Source organism: Copadichromis virginalis, linkage group LG15, assembly GCF_057382275.1.
Source record: "Copadichromis virginalis isolate Kocher_CV1m ecotype Utaka linkage group LG15, C_Virginalis_male_GT1.1, whole genome shotgun sequence".
Lineage (NCBI taxonomy): Eukaryota > Metazoa > Chordata > Actinopteri > Cichliformes > Cichlidae > Copadichromis > Copadichromis virginalis.
The window spans coordinates 8,331,835-8,352,622 of NC_140632.1; the positions used below are offsets into that span (position 1 = coordinate 8,331,835).

General features: G+C 40.9%; 1 protein-coding gene across 4 annotated transcripts in view; it reads left to right on the top strand.

Annotated features, from left to right (window-relative positions):
* Positions 1-20,234, top strand: part of sgk1 (serum/glucocorticoid regulated kinase 1) — a 35,983-nt gene extending 15,749 nt beyond the window's left edge. The window contains exons 4-14 of one of the 4 annotated variants that reach the window (XM_085431675.1): positions 3,073-3,288; positions 6,848-6,911; positions 15,990-16,065; positions 16,282-16,357; positions 16,465-16,653; positions 16,770-16,901; positions 17,672-17,908; positions 18,028-18,123; positions 18,252-18,407; positions 18,490-18,579; positions 18,780-20,234. In XM_085431675.1, the coding sequence (XP_085287801.1) occupies positions 3,073-3,288; positions 6,848-6,911; positions 15,990-16,065; positions 16,282-16,357; positions 16,465-16,653; positions 16,770-16,901; positions 17,672-17,908; positions 18,028-18,123; positions 18,252-18,407; positions 18,490-18,579; positions 18,780-18,947 (1,500 nt within the window). In that variant the 3' untranslated portion in view covers positions 18,948-20,234. Of the gene's footprint in view, positions 1-3,072; positions 3,289-6,847; positions 6,912-10,736; positions 10,843-13,160; positions 13,694-14,498; positions 15,866-15,989; positions 16,066-16,281; positions 16,358-16,464; positions 16,654-16,769; positions 16,902-17,671; positions 17,909-18,027; positions 18,124-18,251; positions 18,408-18,489; positions 18,580-18,779 lie in introns of those variants that run through there. The other 3 variants (XM_085431677.1, XM_085431678.1, XM_085431676.1) reach the window with 3 other exon arrangements.
* Positions 20,235-20,788: the final 554 nt, after the last annotated feature.

Genomic DNA, 20,788 nt, shown 5'->3' on the forward strand with positions numbered 1-20,788 from the left:
ACTCTCCTTTTTTCTCTGGCTCTGGGGCTCAATTTCCAGTTGGATATATTGCACACATTTGGTGATTTTATTCCACGTGGACTGTCTGAATCATAGTTTAGGCATAGCCTGTTCACTACTTGGATCAGATTTCCTACCATCTCTCATTAATTTTAAGACCTGTTTGCCATCTAAGAACGGTTTGGGGAGGTTGGGGGACCTATAATTGGATATTTTATGTAAGACCATCTTGGTTTATCGTTCTGTCTTTCAAACATATTTTTCTTTGTCTTCACGTTGCTGTTCAATTTAAGCCAGGTCGATTTAGACTTACACACTGAGGGGAGCTGGTGAAGGACATGAACGGATAAGCAGGAGAAGGCCACAAAAGGGTTACCAAGAGAGAGAGCTGAGCCGTGGGCTGGCTGTTGACAGCACCAGAAAACACTGTTGTTATCTGCTGTGCAAAAGCCTCTTGACTTGGAGCTTTATCATACAGTTTCATGGCAAAGTCTACTGTATGGGGCTTAAGGGCATACCTTTAGGCAGTTTTATATTAATTTATTACTGGCCAAAGCCATCTTTCTCCTTGCTGACAGGAAGCAGGAAGCTTTAAAAATTGCTCAGATTGAGTTTTCACAGAGCTATGTAGCTGATGTCTCCTGGTATAAACATGGAAAATATTACTTCCTGAGTTGATGAGGTGAAAGGACAGATGTTGTTGGAGAGTGCTTACATAATGTAACCACTGTTTTCTTATTGGTCACAGCACAAAACAAGGTCAAAGGAGCAGGGAAAGGACTGGGAATGTGGAAACGGCATACATATATTTGTATGTGTGCGTGTGATATGCACTCCCTGCGGACATGAATTTTCATAACCCCAGAAGGAGGCTCAGATAGAGGCCATTCAATAAAAAAGCATGCATGATAAACATGTACGGTCCAATCGAATGAATAGCACTCGTTCGATTTAGACTTGCATACCGAGGGTAATACTGCACATAATTAAATATGATGAAATGCACAAAAACACACATTCAGTCACTGACAACTCAGGTCTATCACATTTCCTTTCTAATATGAAGTTAAATGTGTACATCCTTTCATACATCAACAAGTCTCTAACTGGTTTCACAATGGTACATTTAAGTTTATTAAAACCACAGAGCTATGTTCCTGTTTATGTAAATCACTAAGAATAGTCACATTTGGGGAAATATATACATTCTCTGACTATATAAGATGACTGATATTGACTTCATGTCTTTAGCTACAGTAGTTAGCCTAGCAAAAACACAAAGACAGAAAATGCTAGCCTGATTATGTCAAAATACAAAAATAACAACCTCAGAGGCACAAACTCATATTTTTCCCTGAAGGTTTTTGGTTTTAATTTGCATATAAACAGACTGACAGTAATAATTCATGAATTTATGGGGCATTACTTGGAATGCTAACTTATTAGCTTGATTTGTTAAGATATTCAATCATATACAGTTTGCCTCCACTCTAAAAGATTTCCAGTACAATTTCTCTGCCTGAATCTAACCTCATTTTAAGAAGACACTGATTCATGGGTGTGCATACTTACTATTTTACTGAGGTTCAGTGTGAAGTGAAGTTCAATAGCCATTTATCTGGGTCACCTGAAACAAGTCGACACTGGCAGTGAAGTATTTGTGTCACAGCTTAACAACACACTGTAAAGCACAAAGCTGTTAGTCCTCCTGGTGTACATGAGACAGATGGGGTTTTTTTTTAAAGAGAAACTGTTTTTCTTGCTACTTACTCCTTGTAGTCTTTTTTTGTTTGTTTTGCTAGCCACTGTTCAGAACAGCAAAACAGCACCTAACGTGACTCTCTCACATTTTTCTACAAATATAAAAAACATAATTTTTCCTCTTTCTGACGTTCTGATACATAGATTTTATTAACTTTTGTTACCGAAAAAAGTTGTTTTCACATATTTCACACCTTTTTTAAAAAATTCGTTTTGCTAAGCTAGACTGTTTGGCTGCTGGCGTTAGCTGAATTAACAAACAGATAAGGAAATCGTATCCATCCACTCTTATGTAAACCTCAGCCAGAAGCAAACACACATTTTTATAAAATGCTTAATTGTTCCTTTAAGACAGTGACTATGACTAAATGTCATTGGAACAGTATGTGACCAGAGAAAACAGCTCATTATGAACTCTCCTTCTAACATTGGGTAACAGCTAAAATCAAGACCTGAACTATCCACATACAGGAAACTTTTTTACACCGAGTTGCAAAATTCACCTCAAATATGCTCACATGCAATGTCACTCACACACTGTATTTCTTCATGCACTCCTATGCAACTGTAATGTTGGGTGAGCAGAGCAGTGACCGCCGATAGAGGCCTTGATAAGATTCATTTGAAATGGCTCCAGTCACTGAACATGTCTACTCTGCATGCCAAGGGCAACATTTCCCTTACATAAGAGCTTTTCTAGGTCACTGGCACATATATCAGTGTGATTTCGGCTTCCTCAAGAAATATTTGCACCTTGACTTTAGTTTACACTGTCACATGTGTGATATATTTCTCTCCCAGACCTCCTCTCACTTTTATATGTGTGTGTGACAGAGCTCTTAAATTATTTCTGTTTCTGATATGTGTTCTGGCAGTGTTGCTGGCCACTCACTAAGTAGTGATTGAGAAGAGGATGTTTGTGGAGAAATTGTCCTCTGGAGCATGTGTCACTGTGCAGCTGTCACAAGAGAGAAGATTACTGCTAAGACTGAGCCTGACTCACTCAGTTTATCCAGTGCAAAGCAAATCCGAGTCTCAGTTATTTGATTCATGAATGGATCAAACCCAGTACAGTTTAATCCATCAAATTTAAAAATGTCACTCACAATTTTTTTAAACACATAATTTGAGGCATAATTTAACTAGTAAATTGGTTAAACTGCCTTGACCGGTAAATGTGTCATACTGTAAAACTATCCAGGTTTTTTACTGCTATAACCAGCGTATCAATAAAGTTCTATTAGTCTTGGATATTATTCTGTTTGAAACTTTATTGGCTAATGAAAGAACACGACTTCTCTAAATTTTCAGGTTAGGAAGTGGAAAATGCTGGCTCGCCATCATGGTGACGGTACAGGCAAGCAGAAGGAAGCAGAGCCCGACCTCCACCTGTGTGGCTGCTCATCCTGGGGGATTCACGCCTCACCCCTCTTGGCCAGCCCCGTCATGCTGGAGTGTTCTATTTGCAGCGGGCCCTACATCAGCTACGCCCTAGAGGACACCTGGCAGCCACGCCAGCGTACACAGGCAAGTTTATTCTACAGCTACTCAGATTATTGCATCAAATGCTAACTTGTTGAGATAAACAGTGGATCCAAGAGTGATGGGAATTCCAGGTGTATTAAGCAGGAAAATTAAGGAAATCTCCAAAGAAATCATTACCAAAACCGTTGTTATATAATATCTATAATACCTGTATGTGGAAATAAAACATTTCAAATCTATATGTTATATGTGAAAAGACTGATTAAATAAATGCACCACCAGGCAGTAGGAGTAGTTACTGCTACAGTGCTCCCATAAAGTAGGCAATGGAAGTCTTTGTGGTATTTTGCAGGATTTCTAAAGGTCTCTGTCAAATCCTCCCCAAACATTAATTTCAGCTCATTTTCTTTTTTCTGTGGTGCAGTGTGTTTTCCGTGAAGGTTGACATGATTTTAGAAGATAATTCTCTACATGAAGATCTGTTTTCCACGGCACCTACAGTTTTATTATGGATCATTTGACTCCTACTCTCTGTAGTGCAAAATGCTGATGGGCACACTAGTTGCATTGCTGAGCCTCCCTTTTGTATTCAGAGTAGAGTTCACCTTTGTAGCAGCGTTAAGGACCTTTACCAGATAAGTGCTTACCAGTTTTTATTACCTCTTCACCATTCTTCGTCTTTATGTAATGAAAGTGTCATTCACCTGCTTCAAAATGTTGCTACTGAGGTAAATGTATAACAAGTTAACATGGTTTAATATTTGCCTCTCTCCCCTTGGATAATAGGGCATGCCACATTCCTACTGCCCAAAATTATTCAGGGAACTCAAGTTCTTATCTGCCAGCTTAATAAATAATTAACAGTTTACTGGTTTTACCTAGCTATGGTAGCGGTAAGCTGTTAAGTTTAAGAAAGGATGACAAGATTTTTTTTCTGTTGGTATAAATGAAGTTCTGTGAGTAACTCTATTTTTTATATCTTTCTTTTGCTAAAACGAACCCAGATCAGAGTTCCTCAGTCCTTTGTTGGTAAAAGTCGAAATGCTTCTTTTCTTTTTTTGCTGTTAAATGTGCCTCATCCGATGATTCACTGTCAAGTTACACAGACCGCTACCTCCCCTTGATCCCAACACAGAAAAAAATAAAATTAAATAAATTCTTCAACCTTGTTCTCTCTGCTTCAACAAGCCACACTGGTTTTCTTTTGGAAAATATGATGAAATATTAATGAACAGAAACCCCAGATTCACCATCGCTATGGATACATCTCCATCAGACCTTCGGTGAATCAATAAACAACCTGAAGAAAAGGAAAGTTAGTCAGGAGGGGGTTAACGGGGAAGGCAGAAAGACAGATGCAAGTGTAAATCCAAGGAGAAATGAGAAAGGAGCATGAATGGTGAAGCGATTGTAGACTGTAGAGAAAGATGTTGACAGTATGAGGGGATATGAACAGTGAGTCATATATTTGTTTACAGTATTCGTGTCTGAGAGGAACGATGGAAAGATGCAGCAACTGTCAGCTATATAAAGACTTAGAGGTAAAATGACTGATGTGACAGGCAGACTGCTCAAAGCTTTGCCTCTGAATGAGTGAACAAACTGATGGGATTGGAATAACTTTTGTGCAGACACACAGGCACACGCACACACATCCTTATCCCTCGGCTTGTTTCGATCTTGAAAAAACACTCATGGGAGACTACTAAGTTTTCCGTGCTGCAATGTGGAACAACAAAGTAGGCTAAGATTGTGTTTACCAGGAGCCACTTTGAAAAGTTGATGACAGACGGCAACATCATTGAAAACGAATATCTGACAAGGCAGTGCACTTTGATGGGAATGCCCTGAGATGCAAATGCTGCCGGTTATGTTGTATGTGGAAAAAGAAAAAGTGGGACAAGCTTAAGAAGCTACTATTGGGACTTGTGTGTTTACACTCGTATGTGTGAGTCATTTCTGCCTGTCACATGCAGAGAAATGTTTTGACAAAGTAAAAGACATCCAACTTCAGATGCGGATATGTTGACTCCATTACATTTATTTATGCTTCCCAGATAAAGGTTTTGCATTAAAAATACATTTTTCCTTTTATAGTTATCAATCTAGTCTTTCTAGTCTGTTGCCTGGTCTAGTCAGGGCCCATTTTTCATGTTTGGAATATAGATGAGTTTTAAGCAAATTTATTAAAGAGTCATTTCCACATTCAAGTTGTTAGCTATTTTTGTTTTAAGCAACAGATTCACAGAAATCCAAATAAATAATAGAGAAAATTCTATGAAAGCTTACTTATAAAGAGCCATGCACACAGGAAGAGACTAGAAGTGGTGTGATGACCAAAGACCATCAAAACTCAATGAAACTGAAAGACCTGGGTAATTGAACAGGTTAAATAATCATTTAGAAGAAGAAATGGTCAGATATTGAGGTAAATACAACTCAGCTTTGAGTCAAAAATTAAAGTGGCTTTCAATGGAAGCAAAGGATACATGTGATTGATAAATTATAGGTTGGAAAGCATATTAGACATTTATTAACTAAGCCCCGTAGCTATATAATGCATAATCCATTATATAAACCCTGCATTTTGCTTCACACCTAGTCGTAGGTCAGTTAGTGGATACTTTACTCCCATTGGTACCCTTTGAGAGTATGAGAACTGTGTACCCATCCACAGTGATTACTTTTGCCTAGTCATCCCAGCCCCTTCCTGTGTGCATTGCTCTTTTAGAAGCAAATGTAAGCTCCAGTTTGTAAGTTGACTAGCTCATCTTACCTCAACAATAAAATGCTATTTAGACACCAAAGTATCATTAACAATTAAATTCTATGTATCAATATGTAGCATAGTATATCAGCTTCAGAGGCACTTTTTTCTCCCTGCAGTCTTCCTGCAGCAACTCTTGTATCCTGTAAATGTCTTTGGCCCAACTGAACGAGATGAGTTTCATTTTGGCATTCTGTCTGACTGAAGAACAATGATGCTGTTATACTGTCGTTTAAAGCAAGCGATCCAACCACTTTTTAGAACAGGAAACCAAGAGAATCAGTGAAGTCTCACACTGGGAATCCAGCCTTAATAAGACATGTCGAGGGGAGCTAGCTGGAATGAAGGCCTAAATCAGTGTGGGAGAAAACCAGCGTGCTTTAAAATGCCAGCAGTCAAAAAGGTCACACCTCATATAGTCACCATTTATATAGTTAAGAATATCAACTTAGACTGATGATTTCAAAACAGCTTAGCTTTATTTTATTGCATTTTCCCCCCTTTATATTTTATTCTAGCAAATCAAGCAAAAAAGCATCGACTAAAGGGAAGGAATGGATTTTGACCTTTTAATCAACTAGCAATGAATCGAATTTGTCTTGATATGGATTATTTCACTGTAGATAGATGTTATTTTGTTGTACTTGGGTGTTATTCTACTGTACATAGATATTATTTTACAGTATATAGCTGTTCCTTTAGTGTATTTAGATGTATGCCATAAAATGGATTTTAAAACACCAACTAAAATAACAAGAACAATCTTACTTTTATATTTGTTTCTCTTGAGTATTTGCCTTGCTTTTTCTAAGTGGTGCCATATTTTCCCCCCAGGCTATGGACCTGTACTACCACAATGAGTCAGACCCAGACAGCTACTGTTGCCCTGGTGACAGCAGTAAGTAACCAGCAACTAAGCCTGTTGTTTTGTATTCTTCCATTTCCTGCCTCCTCCTTCTTTCCCTCTGCTTTCCTACTGTGACTCCACATCACAAACTCGTATTCCTCTGTTGTTTCTTTCCACCATCCCACTCCAGCAGTCCCAGCTCATTTCTCTTTATTGTCGCCAGTGACGTTTATTTTTTTCTGTAAGTCCAAAGTAATCTTCATTTTGCTCTACTTGTTTGTTGTTGCGTCTTAGTCCAAACCTAATGAGGTTGTGACTTCACCTTACCTCACCACTTTGCCCTCTGATCCACCCTCTAAACTCCTGGGATAATAACTGTTGTTCAGAAACCAAGATTACTTATTTGTTTTGTGGAAACTTGCAAAGCAGTAGTTACAGAGGCAATCCTCAGGACCGATCATTATGCACACAATGCAGTGACCTTTTCTGTTTACAACCTCTCGGGCGCTTGTTGCTTACATGTGTACAGTTGGGTGAAAGTCTACCTTGGTTTATGGCCAAAATGACAGTAAGTGACTGTACTTTAATTTTCCATCATGCTTCACAGTTGTGCCACAAATCAAGCTCCAGTACAAAGTGCATAGGCTGTATGCGTGACATGTTTTGGCACACACTGCCTATCTTCTTTCAGTGGCTGTCAATTAACACAATAGCCAAAGCATAGGCTCCACCGAGTATGTCCGTGTGTGTCTCTGTGTGTGCGTTCCCACGAACCACTTTCCTCCCTCTTTGCAAATTCAGTTTATTAATTCTAAGTAATAAATATCAGATGAAAGGCAACATTTAGCATTTCCTGCTTTGCACTGGAATTGTACAGAATCTTTAGGAGCTATCTGTTTCCAATTAAATTATTTGCTTGTACTATCATTAACTGTGTAGAAAGTGAAATTTTAAGTAATACGTAAATGTCACTTAGTGCTATAAAGAACCACAAGAAGAACCATATTGCATTTAAATACCAGTGTTATATGACTGTTACTATATTGTTGTTTATTATTACTGCAGAAATAAGCTTTTAATGGCTAAGGTTGAGCTCATTTTAACAATTCTATACGTACTTTTTTGTATGTCTCGTCTAACATTCACAAAAACACACTGATGAATGCATCAGGGGCAGCTCAAGGCTCTGTTTCTTTGGGCTGTATCCTTGCTTGACTTTGACTTGTTGGAGCAGCTAAGATTTGAACCACTGACCTTCCAGTGATTAGACGACAATCAAAGTGCGTCATTTGCAAAAAGCTTATCATATAAACTTTATCTATACAGAAATGTTCTCGTTCATAAGCATTTGTAGTGCCCAAAATATTTAGAACAAATATTTTTGTTCTAAGAATTAAAGGTGCAGTACAATGGCGTGTACTACTCCCTACACAAATCTGACTTTTGTCATCTGAGGACCTGTTAGAGGTCTGTTTCTTCTTGTCCAATTGCTCATTGATGCAGCTTATCTTTCTGCTGTGGTTTGAGGCAGTTGGGCTGCTCTGTGAAGGGAGTAGTACACACTCCCGTATTGAGATTTTAGGTTGCTTTGCATTGGAGTAACCAACAACTTTGGAGTTTTAGAAAAATGACTAGCCATTTTGAAAGTGTTCTCAAATGTGTGGAGGCTGATGAACCAGACACTTAACTAGAGTTATGCTCACATAGTTTAAAAAAGGGTTTTCAAATGATCAGTTAACAATTAATATGATAAATTTGCAATCGATAACAGCGGTGTGATAGTTGCTTATCAAGGCCTGTACAAAACCTCGTAAAATTCAGTGCTTTTATAGCTAAAAAAATATATTTTCCTTTACAAGAGAAAGGTATTTCATAGTCGGCAAAACATTTTAAATCTGAAGTTTAAGTGCCTGTTTGAGCTTAAGCACAGTCCTGAAGTAAACTTGCATTCTGTACTACTGCAGCAACTGTGCTGCAGATCTGCAGGTAAGAAATGTGACAAGAACCGTATTCTGGTTTTTTGGGGGGGTTTTTTGGCTGGCAGTAGTGTGCCTGTTAATAATGGGAGTTTTCAGCGGATGGATAGAAATCCAAGCAATTAGCGGAGATGGTGACAAGCTGTTCCTGTGGCCTCCGCTGTCATGCTGCTACATCCTGTCGATCCACATTGAGCAATTAGTGGCTTTTGGAGTACTTAGAAGTTGAGGACCGTCACATATGAGTCGTTTACAGTGATGCACCGATGTATGTGACACATGAAGCGGTGCAGAGAGACAAAGACTGAGGGATTGATCCAGTAATAATAATAATTATAGGGAGCAGGGATCTGACTGGCTAATTTTTACAGAGGAAACCATGCCTGTGTTATTTTTTTACTCCTCTCAATAAGGGCAGTCTTATGTAACCAACACTACTTGCAAAAGAAACCCTTACTGGAAACACAAATATGCTAGTGCTATAAATCAGCATGTACACATTGACTTATGGTGCTTTTCCCTGTGGCAGCAGGTTTATATAACATGTTAATTGCTAAGCCTGGATTTGAGTGTGTGCATGCGGGGGTGCGTGTTCTCAAATTTTCCTTTTGTTCTGATGTACAATATTATCAAAAGGTCTGTTTTAAAGCTATTATTTACTCTTTTTTTCCCTGCGTGTATGACGCATCATTTACCTGTGTCAACCTGCCTTTCAGCGCTTAACACACAAACATGCTGCTCACGCCTACACACAGCACGCACATATTTGCAAATACAACACAAATATATGCATATAATTCGTAATATAATATACAATTCCATAATAACACTGCAAATCCAAAGTGATATCACAGGACTGAGAAGAAAGTCTGAACACATTAATTTGTATTACACCTTAAAAATTAATAATAAGACCTTTAATAGAAATATATATAGGTCGAGATTAGCTTGCTCCACTTTTCTCAGCTAAGCTACTAATCACAGATAAAAATAAAAATGTAACAGTGATGTAACAGTTTTCTAGTAAAACGCTATGCCATCTCTGACACTATCATGAGTGTCTTCCTGGAGTTACATAAACATTTCAAGGAAATGGGAATTTTTGGTGATTGAGTGACTTGCCATTTTACTTCAAGGAAGTGATTAGGAAACTTCAGGGCCAAACATATACGCCTCAAATGCCACAGGTGACCCAGTGGACATGTCCATCAAAGCAAAGATCAAACCGGGAAGCAAAGGATGCGGTATCGATATTGATAGTCAAGCGGGCCATCTGACAGTCCTCCATGTCCAAAATAAAAGCCTAGCTGTCCTCTGTGAACAGCCGAGGACTTTATATAACAGTGTCATTTGGTTCCTCATCGCCAAGGCTCATTCACATTCATCACCAGATCAGCTTTACTCACAAGCACCCTCACCATCCTCGACACACAAAGAGTGGACATTAGGACATGGACGGATGAGAGGCTGAAAGAGATGAGCGTATTTAATAAACGGATGCCAGATGCCGGAAACAGGATGAAAATGGGCATATGCCGGTCTTTGTGTATGTGTGGCTATGCTAAAGGTGGGTGGGATGAGGCAGCAGGATTGTGTTTCCATGTATACTACAACTCTAATATCCTGCACCAAGTCAACCCCATCCTGTCCTTTCATGGCTCACAGGGTCTCTGTGTGAGTCAGTTATTTCTTTGGCATTGATGGCAGTGCCACTCACGGGTTACATAACATACTAGTGTCTCACACACATAGGCAGCAAACACACAGCGTGAGTATTGTGGGAGCCTCCTCTTGTTCAGGCCTGAGCTTGGAGCAGCCTGCGAATCCTGAGGCGAAAGCAGGCCAGATAGGAAAAACACTGAGAGAACCTTTGTTACAGCCGCTCCCTCGCTCCAATTTCTTCCTCTCTTCTGATCTTTGCTCAACACTTTGCTCTCATTTCATTCGACTCTTGGCTATGACCAAACAAGTGCAGAGTGAAGATCAATGCTTACACCCTGACGAAGGTAAGGCAGCGTCTTCTTCTTCGTCTTCATCGTCATCTTTTTAAATCTTCTCCCTCAGTGCAGAAATGGCTATATTTTCAGCCATTCCTCTGAGGACAAAATGCAAGTCATTCTGCTAAAGACTAATTTTTCAAGTTCAGCACTACAGTAGCTCTCTCTTGGTATGTCATTTTCCTGTCATCTTGCTATTTTTTGAAGGAAGAAATATTAGATGCTTCAACTTGTGTGGCATTTCTGAATTTTCCGAATGTTGATAAAAGATGTCAGTTTTAATCCCACGCGGAGTGTTGCTGAAGTGTCACGCAGAATCGTAGATTAAATGCCCGTTGAAGGATGTCACTACCACACAGCACCTTGCACTGCCTCAGTAATAAATATCTTTCACTCAGTTCTTGGTGGTGCAGTGAGGACGGGCATGTGGAGCAAATTTAGGATGTGCTTCCAAGTACTCTTGTGCCCTTTCTCCCTTTTTTAGAAAGTGTGCTCTGTGGGTCTCTCTTCAGGCTTGTGGGTGCTTGCATGTCCTTTCAGACTCCCTGCAGGTTTGTTTTGCCCTCCAGCTCAGCGTTATGTGTATGTGTGAGTGTGTGAATCAGGTGGCTGCGGTGGGCAGATTAATAATAGATTTTGCCCTGACTTAAGGGAGAAGAAGAGACAGCAGTAAAAAGTTGAGGCTGTATTTAAAAAACTGCAGAGTCACCCATGGAAACAACCTGACTCTGCACAATTCTCATCTTTGAGTGTGAGACTAGAAAGTTCGATTCAGAACACCAAGACTGGCAGGGTAGTTTTATAAGTGCCCGTGAGCAAAACTACAGTGTGCAGATTCCTAATAGCCAACATATCAATCAGACTCTGGGGGAAATAATTATTTGATCCCCTGCTGAATTTGAGTTTGCTCACGTACAAAGACGTGAACAGTCTTTAATTTTTATGGAAGTTTCATTTTAATGGAGAGAGAAAGAACGTCAACTAAAAATCCAGATATAAAAAACACATTACATAAAAGTTATAAACTGCTTTGCAAGCTACACGGGAGGAGCTTGTTAATGATCTGAAGGCAGATGGGACAACAGTCACCAAGGACACGAGTGGTAACACGCTACGATGTAATAGAAGCATATGTACAGACCCTTAAGTTTGCCACTGAACGTCTAAATGATTCAGAGAGGCAAGGAAGAAAGTGTGGTCAGATGAAACCAAAATGGAGCTCTTTGGCTTCAACTCGACCTGCTATGTCAGAAATGCTGAGCATGTCCCAAAGAACATCTCCACAGAACATCTCCACAGTCAAGCATGGAGGTGGAGACATTATGCTTTGGGCTGTTTTTCTGCTAAGGGTACAGGACGACTTCTTGGCACTGAGGGTCCATGCACCATCAAATCTTGGCAGAGAACCTCCTTCCCTTAGAGAGAACACTGAAGGTGGATTTTCCAACATGACAATTGAAACTGAAAGGTTTTATAGAGTTTCTGTAAAGAGGAGTGGTCCAAAATCCCCCCTAGTAACGTGTGCAAACCTGGTGTGCAACCACAAGAAACATCTTACAGCTGCGCTTGCCAACAAGTGTTTCTCCAACAAGTACAGAGTTGTCATGTCATAACATGCAAAGGAATTTATAACTTTTATGTAATCTGTTTTTAACCGACTATATAAATGTTGATGCTTGCAGCTGATCAAAAAAGAGAAAACGGCTTCTCAGAATAGACGAAGGCTAAATAATTTCATGAAAAGCAGACATATTCAGGCTCCAAGGTTTAGCTCATTAATCGATAAGAAATCGGCATTGCTCCTGTTGCTCCTGACACAGGTGTGCCAAGGCACTGTTAATAAATACCCACAAAAAATTAAGATAAAAATAACATAAACTGCATCGCACAACTTTTTTTTTGAAAAAGGCGCAGTTTACGTCAGAGTTCGTGCAGAACTGCAATAAATGATCACTGCCTTGTCATTTTTATCCTCACCTCCCCTGCTTCCTTTCTCTTATCACTGAGATGCCTTATCTCACTCACTCCCAAAGACTCCCAAAGAAAAAGAAATATGGGAAAATTCATGAAAGACACTACCGTAAGAACATATCAGGTAGATAAAAGTACTCAGGATAATGAGAAAGCATTTCATCAATAGACAGGTTAATTAAAGGCCCAAACACTGGCAACGGCCAACTTGTCAACTCTGTGAATTTCTGCATCTTTTTTAATTCTGAGCTCAGCGTGTGAACCTCGGGTGGCTGGTGGAAAAACACTGGATATGAAAATGAACTTTTTTTTAAAGGGGGAAATGTTATTCTTCTTCTACACTTAGCCTTTAACTATAACCCAGCTTCGTAATGCTGTCACAGGGAAGTACAATCCCAAGTATACAATACAGATGGATGATGAGGATTATTAGCTCATACTTAATATTAGCCTTACCCTTAAATCCATATCAATGTAGGGTGGAAATAAACATGTGCATTTTTGTGTGGACACTTTTATTCATCCATTCATCCTTTTCCACTTATCATCAGGATCACGGGGTATTTTTAAATTAAAGTTCAAAGTTTAAACGCTTAACTTACAACTCGAGCAAACTCAAGGGGAGCATTTGAAGGCAGCAAAACCCCCGCCCTCGAGAAAAGTCATGCAACCATGCAACGAAACACAAAACTTGGAGAGTGGAAGGAAATAGAGGCGGGACGTATCCGCCCTTTTAAAGAAAGAAGAAAAAAAATGCTGGATGAAGGTCTTCAAGAAAAGGAATGCGGTGTAGTTCGATTACCTCCCTGCCGAGGAGCCAAACCTTTGTTCTAGTAGTGATTGGGATATAGAAGCATCCACATGAAAGACAAAACGACATCTCTGACGTGTAAGTACGCTCAGTATACTTTTGAAAACACCGGCAATCGTTTTACAAAGAAAGAAAGAAAAAAAATCGCTGTTGTATTTGGATCGTACACTTGTAGGAAACTACAAATCCGCAGTGGGGTTTTTTTTATACACTTACGGCGCAGGTATGCGTATTTTAATAGTTAACTAATGCAAAGCAAGCGCTTCTAACACAGTTTGTGCATGTCTGTGTGTGTCAGTGTGTCCTGCGAAGAAAACACAGGCACACATACTTGGTGTATGTGGGGGGTGGGGGGGGCTCCCATTCATCCCATAATCCCATGACCTGGATTTAGGGGTGGCTGTAGCTCAGGTGGCAGAGCAGGTCAGCCACTAATCAGAAGGTCGGTGGTTCGATCCCAGGCTGCATCCTGGCTGCATGCCAAATATCCTTGGGCAAGATACTAACCCCGTGTTTGCCTACTGGTGGTGGTCAGAGGGCCCGGTGGCGCCTGTGTCCGGCAGCCTCGCCGGCAGCCTCGCCTCTGTCAGTGCGCCCCAGGGCAGCTGTGGCTACAATGTAGCTTGCCATCACATTGTGAATGTGTGTGTGAATGGGTGTAAAGCGCTTTGGGGTCCTATGGACTAGAAAAGCGCTATACAAATGCAGGCCATTTATGATGCTCATATCTATTTAATTGTCTTGCTGATAGAGAGTCTCTTTAAAAGCGCAGGTGAGAGCTTGGTAAGTCTCTCTTGCAACTTGTTGAGCTCCGGTGATGCTGCAGGTAGACAAAAAGAAAACTTCCGTTTTCTGTGGAATCTTATTGCAGTGCAGTTTTTTTTTCTTTTGATATTAACTACGGAATTGAGATCTTTTAAAAATGCATTTTTCTTGTGTTTCAAAAATTGTGCGGCGCCACTTTGGTACTTAGAGTGCGTTTGTCTCCGTTCTCCTCACGCACAGTGATCGGCGTCTCGATTAAGTGCTTTTGGCCTTCACATGAGATATCATCTTACGCACATTCCACGGAGGGGTGTAGATAGAACTTGAACCAGGTGCCTTACATAACCGTGTATAACTGAGCCCGTCTGCTCTTCAAGTGTGCCAGCGCAGAAAACTAATCATTTTCTGCATTGTTACACACATTTTTTCAACCCTCATATTCTAATACTTTGCTTTTTTCTTACTGGTAAGTTAAAAACACACTGTTTCGTCTTTGTTTTACTTTGGACTGACTGTGTACAGGAGTTTCACTCTGTACTTTTCCACTACCAGTGGCTTTTCTTGGCATCTGGCCTCCCTCGGCTCAGGCTCTCCCTCTTGTCCTTTGTGTGCCGGGACAGCCTGCGTCACTCCCGACGGTTTTAAAAGAGGAACAGCCAAAAATTGAACTTGATAGTCCTCGTGACGAGGCTATCAAATTATTTGTACTGAACCTTACTGTACACTCAGCGCGAATACACACGGTGCAGGAATGACAGAAATAAACAGGGACTTGTGGAACAGTCACGAATGTCTCGATCAGTTCTGTTTTAGTGTGCACTCATTTGTAAGACAAAGTCCATCCTGTATGCCTGAAACACTAAGTGGCACCATATGTTAGGCTGTTTACTGGATACATCTGGATTTCATTTGCCCATAGGGTTTGTGTTTGCAGTTTTTGTGTGTGTAGATTGAAAATGTGTTTATTTCGTGGTCGGTTCAGACTGCCTGACTCTCGCCTTACTCTCGGGGGTGTTAAAGTTGGAATGGTATTGCACAAACTTATGTGCAAATACCATTCCAACTTTACAGTGAGTACAGTAGTAATCACATCTTTTTTTCTGCCTTTTGTCCATGTTTTTGACGCAAGCACGGCTGATGTGCGGCCATGACGCGTTGGGAGCGCAATGACCGCTGATTTGTCGAAAAACGGGATCGATCGCCTTCTCTTGGTTCACTTACCAAAGCTAAATGTTTACCAAGGATCACGCCCACCCGGGAGGTGGAGTAGGGGGTATGGAGTGTTGTGGCGTATGGGGTGGAGAGAGACAGCTCCTCCCTCTTCGTAGCCCTATGTAAAGCGAGTGCCAGGGCTAGATGGAGTTTGGTTTTTGGCAGTCTGGAATCGCGGAGCTGCTTTTTAACTCATCATGACGGTCATAACAGAAACGCAAGAGCCTGTGCTGACTTACTCGAAGTCTAGAGGGCTAGTGGCATTAGTCACGGGTATGGATAACAACAAGATTTTAATTTATGATGATGATTAGTGGAATCTCTATGTTGCTTTTTTCCTTTTTAGTCCAGTGTAAATAATCTTTCCATCCGTCTTATTTTTTCCATTGTTTTGCAGCTTTTATGAAACAAAGGAGGATGGGTCTGAACGACTTCATTCAGAGGCTAGCCACAAACTCCTACGCCTGCAAGCAGTGAGTATCAACTCACATCTGACTCATATTATTGTTCTGCGCTCAGAGTGGAGATTGAAACATTGGGAAACCCAACCAAACATTCTAGTTATACTGCACTGAAGAAATATTTGATGTGTGGAATGATGTTAGTCTTTTCATATTAGTGCAAATCTTTGGTCATTTGTGTGGAGATGAACTAAGTTTGAACTCGGTGTGGTTGTTGTTGTTTTTCAGTTCCGAGGTTCAGTCCATCCTGAACTTGAGTCCTCCTCAGGATCCTGAGCTCATGAACACAAACCCCTCTCCTCCTGTAAGTAAAATGAATTGTGCAATATACGGGCATATCCTCTGTTTTCATGCTTATCATACATGCTATGGCTCCAACTTTTTTTAATCATCTCTGTCCTTCCCTCACAGCCCAGTCCATCCCAACAGATCAACCTCGGCCCATCATCCAATCCTTCGGCCAAGCCCAGCGACTTCCACTTCCTCAAGGTTATCGGCAAGGGTAGCTTCGGAAAGGTTTTGCTTGCACGCCATCGCACGGATGACAACTTCTACGCTGTGAAAGTCTTACAGAAGAAGGCCATTCTCAAGAAGAAGGAGGTATGTGTGCTTGCAGACATGTTTTTGAATTTGAACTCGTACACACAAATTGCAAGCATACCACGCAAGGTGTGTTCATGTCATCCCCCCTAACCACCTCTCTTTGTTTCAATCAGGAAAAACACATTATGTCAGAGAGGAATGTGCTGTTGAAGAATGTCAAGCACCCGTTCTTGGTGGGCCTGCACTATTCTTTTCAAACAGCGGACAAACTGTACTTCATCTTGGACTACATCAATGGCGGAGAAGTGAGTTACTAGCTCAACTGCTGACACGTAGAAAGATGGACAGTCTGATCTATTTAATGCTGGAATTAAGGTCGAATAAATTAGAGGATAACTTTGAGATAGAGGAAGAAACGAAAGGGAACAGAGGCACCAGACGTGACCTGTAAACTGAGGAGGAGTTTAAAGGAATAGTAATGCCTTTCCAGATCAGAAACAAAGATGAGACAGAGCAGAGACAGACAGAGGGGATATCCTGTCATGAGAAGAAGAATAGAAGCTGCTGCTCTCTGTTTTTTTTTTCTTTTAAACTAAAGGAAACACCTCTCAGGAAATCATCGAGGAGGGGGGGGTTGGGACAGCAGAAAAAACTGTGGGCCAAAAATAGCAGCGCCATTCAGACTTGGTGTGCCTCTAATCGAGCTAATTTCCTGTGATTGTTGGACGAGCAAAGACAGTGCTGATTAAATATGGGCCTCATCAGGAAGCAGGATGCATTTACTCTCTTTTTCTCCTTTCTCTCTTTTTCCCTCCATCCTGCCGGTCTCTCACTCCACCTTTGGTCCTCAATTCATCTGTCTTCTCTTGTCAAACTTTTTAAGCTGTCGCCATCCTGCCTCTTAATTTCCTCCCATCCGGTTTCCTTTCTGTCTCTGTCTTTTTTCATCCATTAATTTCCTACCCCTACTTATATATATAATTCTAACAGTGTAATCAAGTTTAGTTATCAGGAACAAAACTGCTCTCTGCACTTGTTTCAAAGACACTTTTTTCTGTTTCCCTCTATGTTCCAGTTGTTCTACCACCTGCAGAGAGAGCGCTGCTTCCTCGAGCCCAGAGCCAGGTTCTATGCAGCAGAGATCGCCAGCGCACTGGGATACCTGCACTCACTAAACATTGTCTACAGAGACCTGAAACCAGAAAACATCCTGCTGGACTCCCAAGGACACATCATTCTCACAGATTTTGGACTCTGCAAAGAGAACATTGAACCCAATGGGACAACATCAACTTTCTGCGGTACTCCAGAGGTAAGGAGAAGCTGTTCAGTGTGGCTCTGCTGTTAAGGTTTTCTCACAGTTGTCTGTAATAGCTGACCGTTTTAACTTACCATTTCTTATCATCTTTTGTTTTTTTTCTCCCTCTGCAGTATTTGGCTCCTGAGGTGTTGCACAAGCAGCCGTATGACAGGACAGTAGACTGGTGGTGTTTAGGAGCTGTTCTCTATGAGATGCTGTATGGCCTGGTGAGTACTTCTAATCATATTACATTACTTTAAATTGGAATAAAATTAGATATTTACTGTTGTCTTATTTGGAACACTGAAAATATTACAGGCATTTATGCTAATTTCCTCTTTTATTCTGCCACCAGCCTCCGTTCTACAGCCGCAACACAGCAGAGATGTACGACAACATCCTGAACAAGCCACTGCAGCTGAAACCCAACATTTCCAACTCGGCTAGACACCTGCTGGAGGGCCTGCTGCAAAAAGACCGGACAAAGAGACTGGGCTGCTCCGACGACTTCGTAAGTCTCCATCTCATTTGATTGTTTACACACCACACGTGGTGACGAGCATCATTTAATTGTTTTGTCATTTCTTTTCCAGATTGAAATTAAGAACCACATATTCTTCACCCCCATCAACTGGGATGACCTCAATGCAAAGAAGATCACCCCTCCCTTCAACCCCAATGTGGTATGCTCCCCTTTTTTAATACTCTGTTAAGCCCTGAGAAAGTCAGCTTTATGAATTTTCACTGTACCCGCTCTTAGTATTTACACAACGTAACTAAAGAGCATGAAACATCGTCACTTAATAAATTTCCAACTATGGTAAGGTATTTTAAAGGTTGGCTAATTCCTGCTTGTCTCCCTGCTCCTTCCTCTCTCATGCAGACGGGGCCCAATGACCTACGGCACTTTGATCCGGAGTTCACAGACGAGCCGGTACCCAGCTCCATCGGTTGCTCCCCAGACAGTGCACTCGTCACAGCCAGCATCAAAGAGGCGGCCGAGGCCTTTGTGGGCTTCTCTTATGCCCCATCTATGGACTCCTACCTATAGGATTTAAACACAGGCACTTATCATAGACACTAGTTTAGACTTATTGGGCATGAAACGAGGCATGCCCGTGGACTTGCATCGTGACCCCACTCAATGTTTACCATCAGAATGATGGACATCTCCGAAACCTAACCCCACGACAACTCTGCATCTACAAAGACTTTAAACATGTGTACTTTGCCACATCCTCTGCAACTCTTTAATGCTTGCCACAAGAGGATGCCCAGTTGGAGTTCTGATCCTCAAGCTTTTACTTTCACTACCTGCAGTCCCCTTTCAGCCTTCAGTTGTTCATCTATTTCCTGATAGTGGAGGTCGTTTGCACACAGGCAGCTTAAAAGCTCCCCTTGATCCCGACGCCACGAGATACAAGCACACGTCCAAGTTCCCACCTTTTTCAAAGAGAGGAAGGCCGGACCAGGCCCAGAGAAGATTTCCATTTTCATCTCTGTAGCGAAAGAACCTTCCCTCTTGAGATTTCTGCTACCACCTGTGAGGACCTTACCTTTTGAGCGCGAATGAGTAGCTTGGAGATGACATTCATTTTGGTGCTTTAGTTTCTTTTCATGTACTTTCCGTGTGTTTTGAAAAGGGAGTTATTTAAAAACCGAATGTTACAGAGAGACAGATGGGGTAATTTAATTTTTCTACAAGGTGCCTTTATATTTTTTTCTCTCCATCAGAACTTACATCATTTGAGTTTGACTGTGTCGACACTAACATCAGAGTTTTATCTGCTCTGCACCTGATTTTTTTTTTGGTTTTGTTGAAGTCACTATCGAGGAAAGATGTAGCACTAAGTTAATCCAATTCTTCTGTCTTTAACATGTGACATGTTAGAACTCGAATGATGTTTCACGTCTTCTTTTGCACATAAAACAACAATGCTGATAGATGGAAAGAGAGCGCACTGCTGCTGCTAGGTGTCGACAAGAGGGATGTGTTGTGCAATGTTTTGGGGAGAGCTGCTCGCCGACCGAGTTCCCCCTCATTCCTCCAGTCTTCCACCTGCCACGCAGTAATGTTAACGGCAGCCCGCGGACGGGCTGACACTTTAACTGAACATTCCATTTTAATATTGCTGTAATGCAGTTTGACGGTATTTAAGTTTGTTTGTATATTTGGAGTTCTGTGTACTAGTTTTAATGTATATTCAACAACAAAAAATGACTAAAGGTATGCTTAAATATGTATACAGTATGTAACAATGTTAAATGTACTGTAAATTGTAAAAATTGTTTAAGATTTACGTGACCATGTTTGGTTTGCAATAAAAGTTTAACTTTATTACACCTTACAAATGTGTTATTATTATTGGTAAATGACTTGTGCACAGAAAAGCTTAGCTGATTCCCCTTTGGCTTGAAATGTCTTTGCCTCTACAGAAAATAAGTACTTCAGAGTTAAAGAAAAGCCCAGCATGAAGAAACATTTACTAGTCCTGGTTGGAACACATTTGAACTACTGAATGTCCCACTTTAGGTTAGAATGAACTTTATCCTCCTCCATGCGTCAGCAGCCTTACACAACAGTGACTATGACATTCAGCTGTGTCTGCCTGGGTGTGTGAAGGGTCAAAGTATTTGCTAATAAAGCCAGTACAGGTTAAACAAAAGTCAGTGCACCCATGAGCAATGCTTTGCTTTGAACTAGAAAACAGGCACATAGGTGAGAGGCATTTTGTTCCAGTGCTAATAAACTAATATTAACAAAATAAACTAACAGGTTGGCATGCTGATGAGCTACTATGTCCTTCTGCTAGAGTTCAAGGTTGTGTCAGTACTCAATAACATCCAGGGGATTGTTGTGAAGGTGAACCCTGACCTCTACTTTCCTTTGAG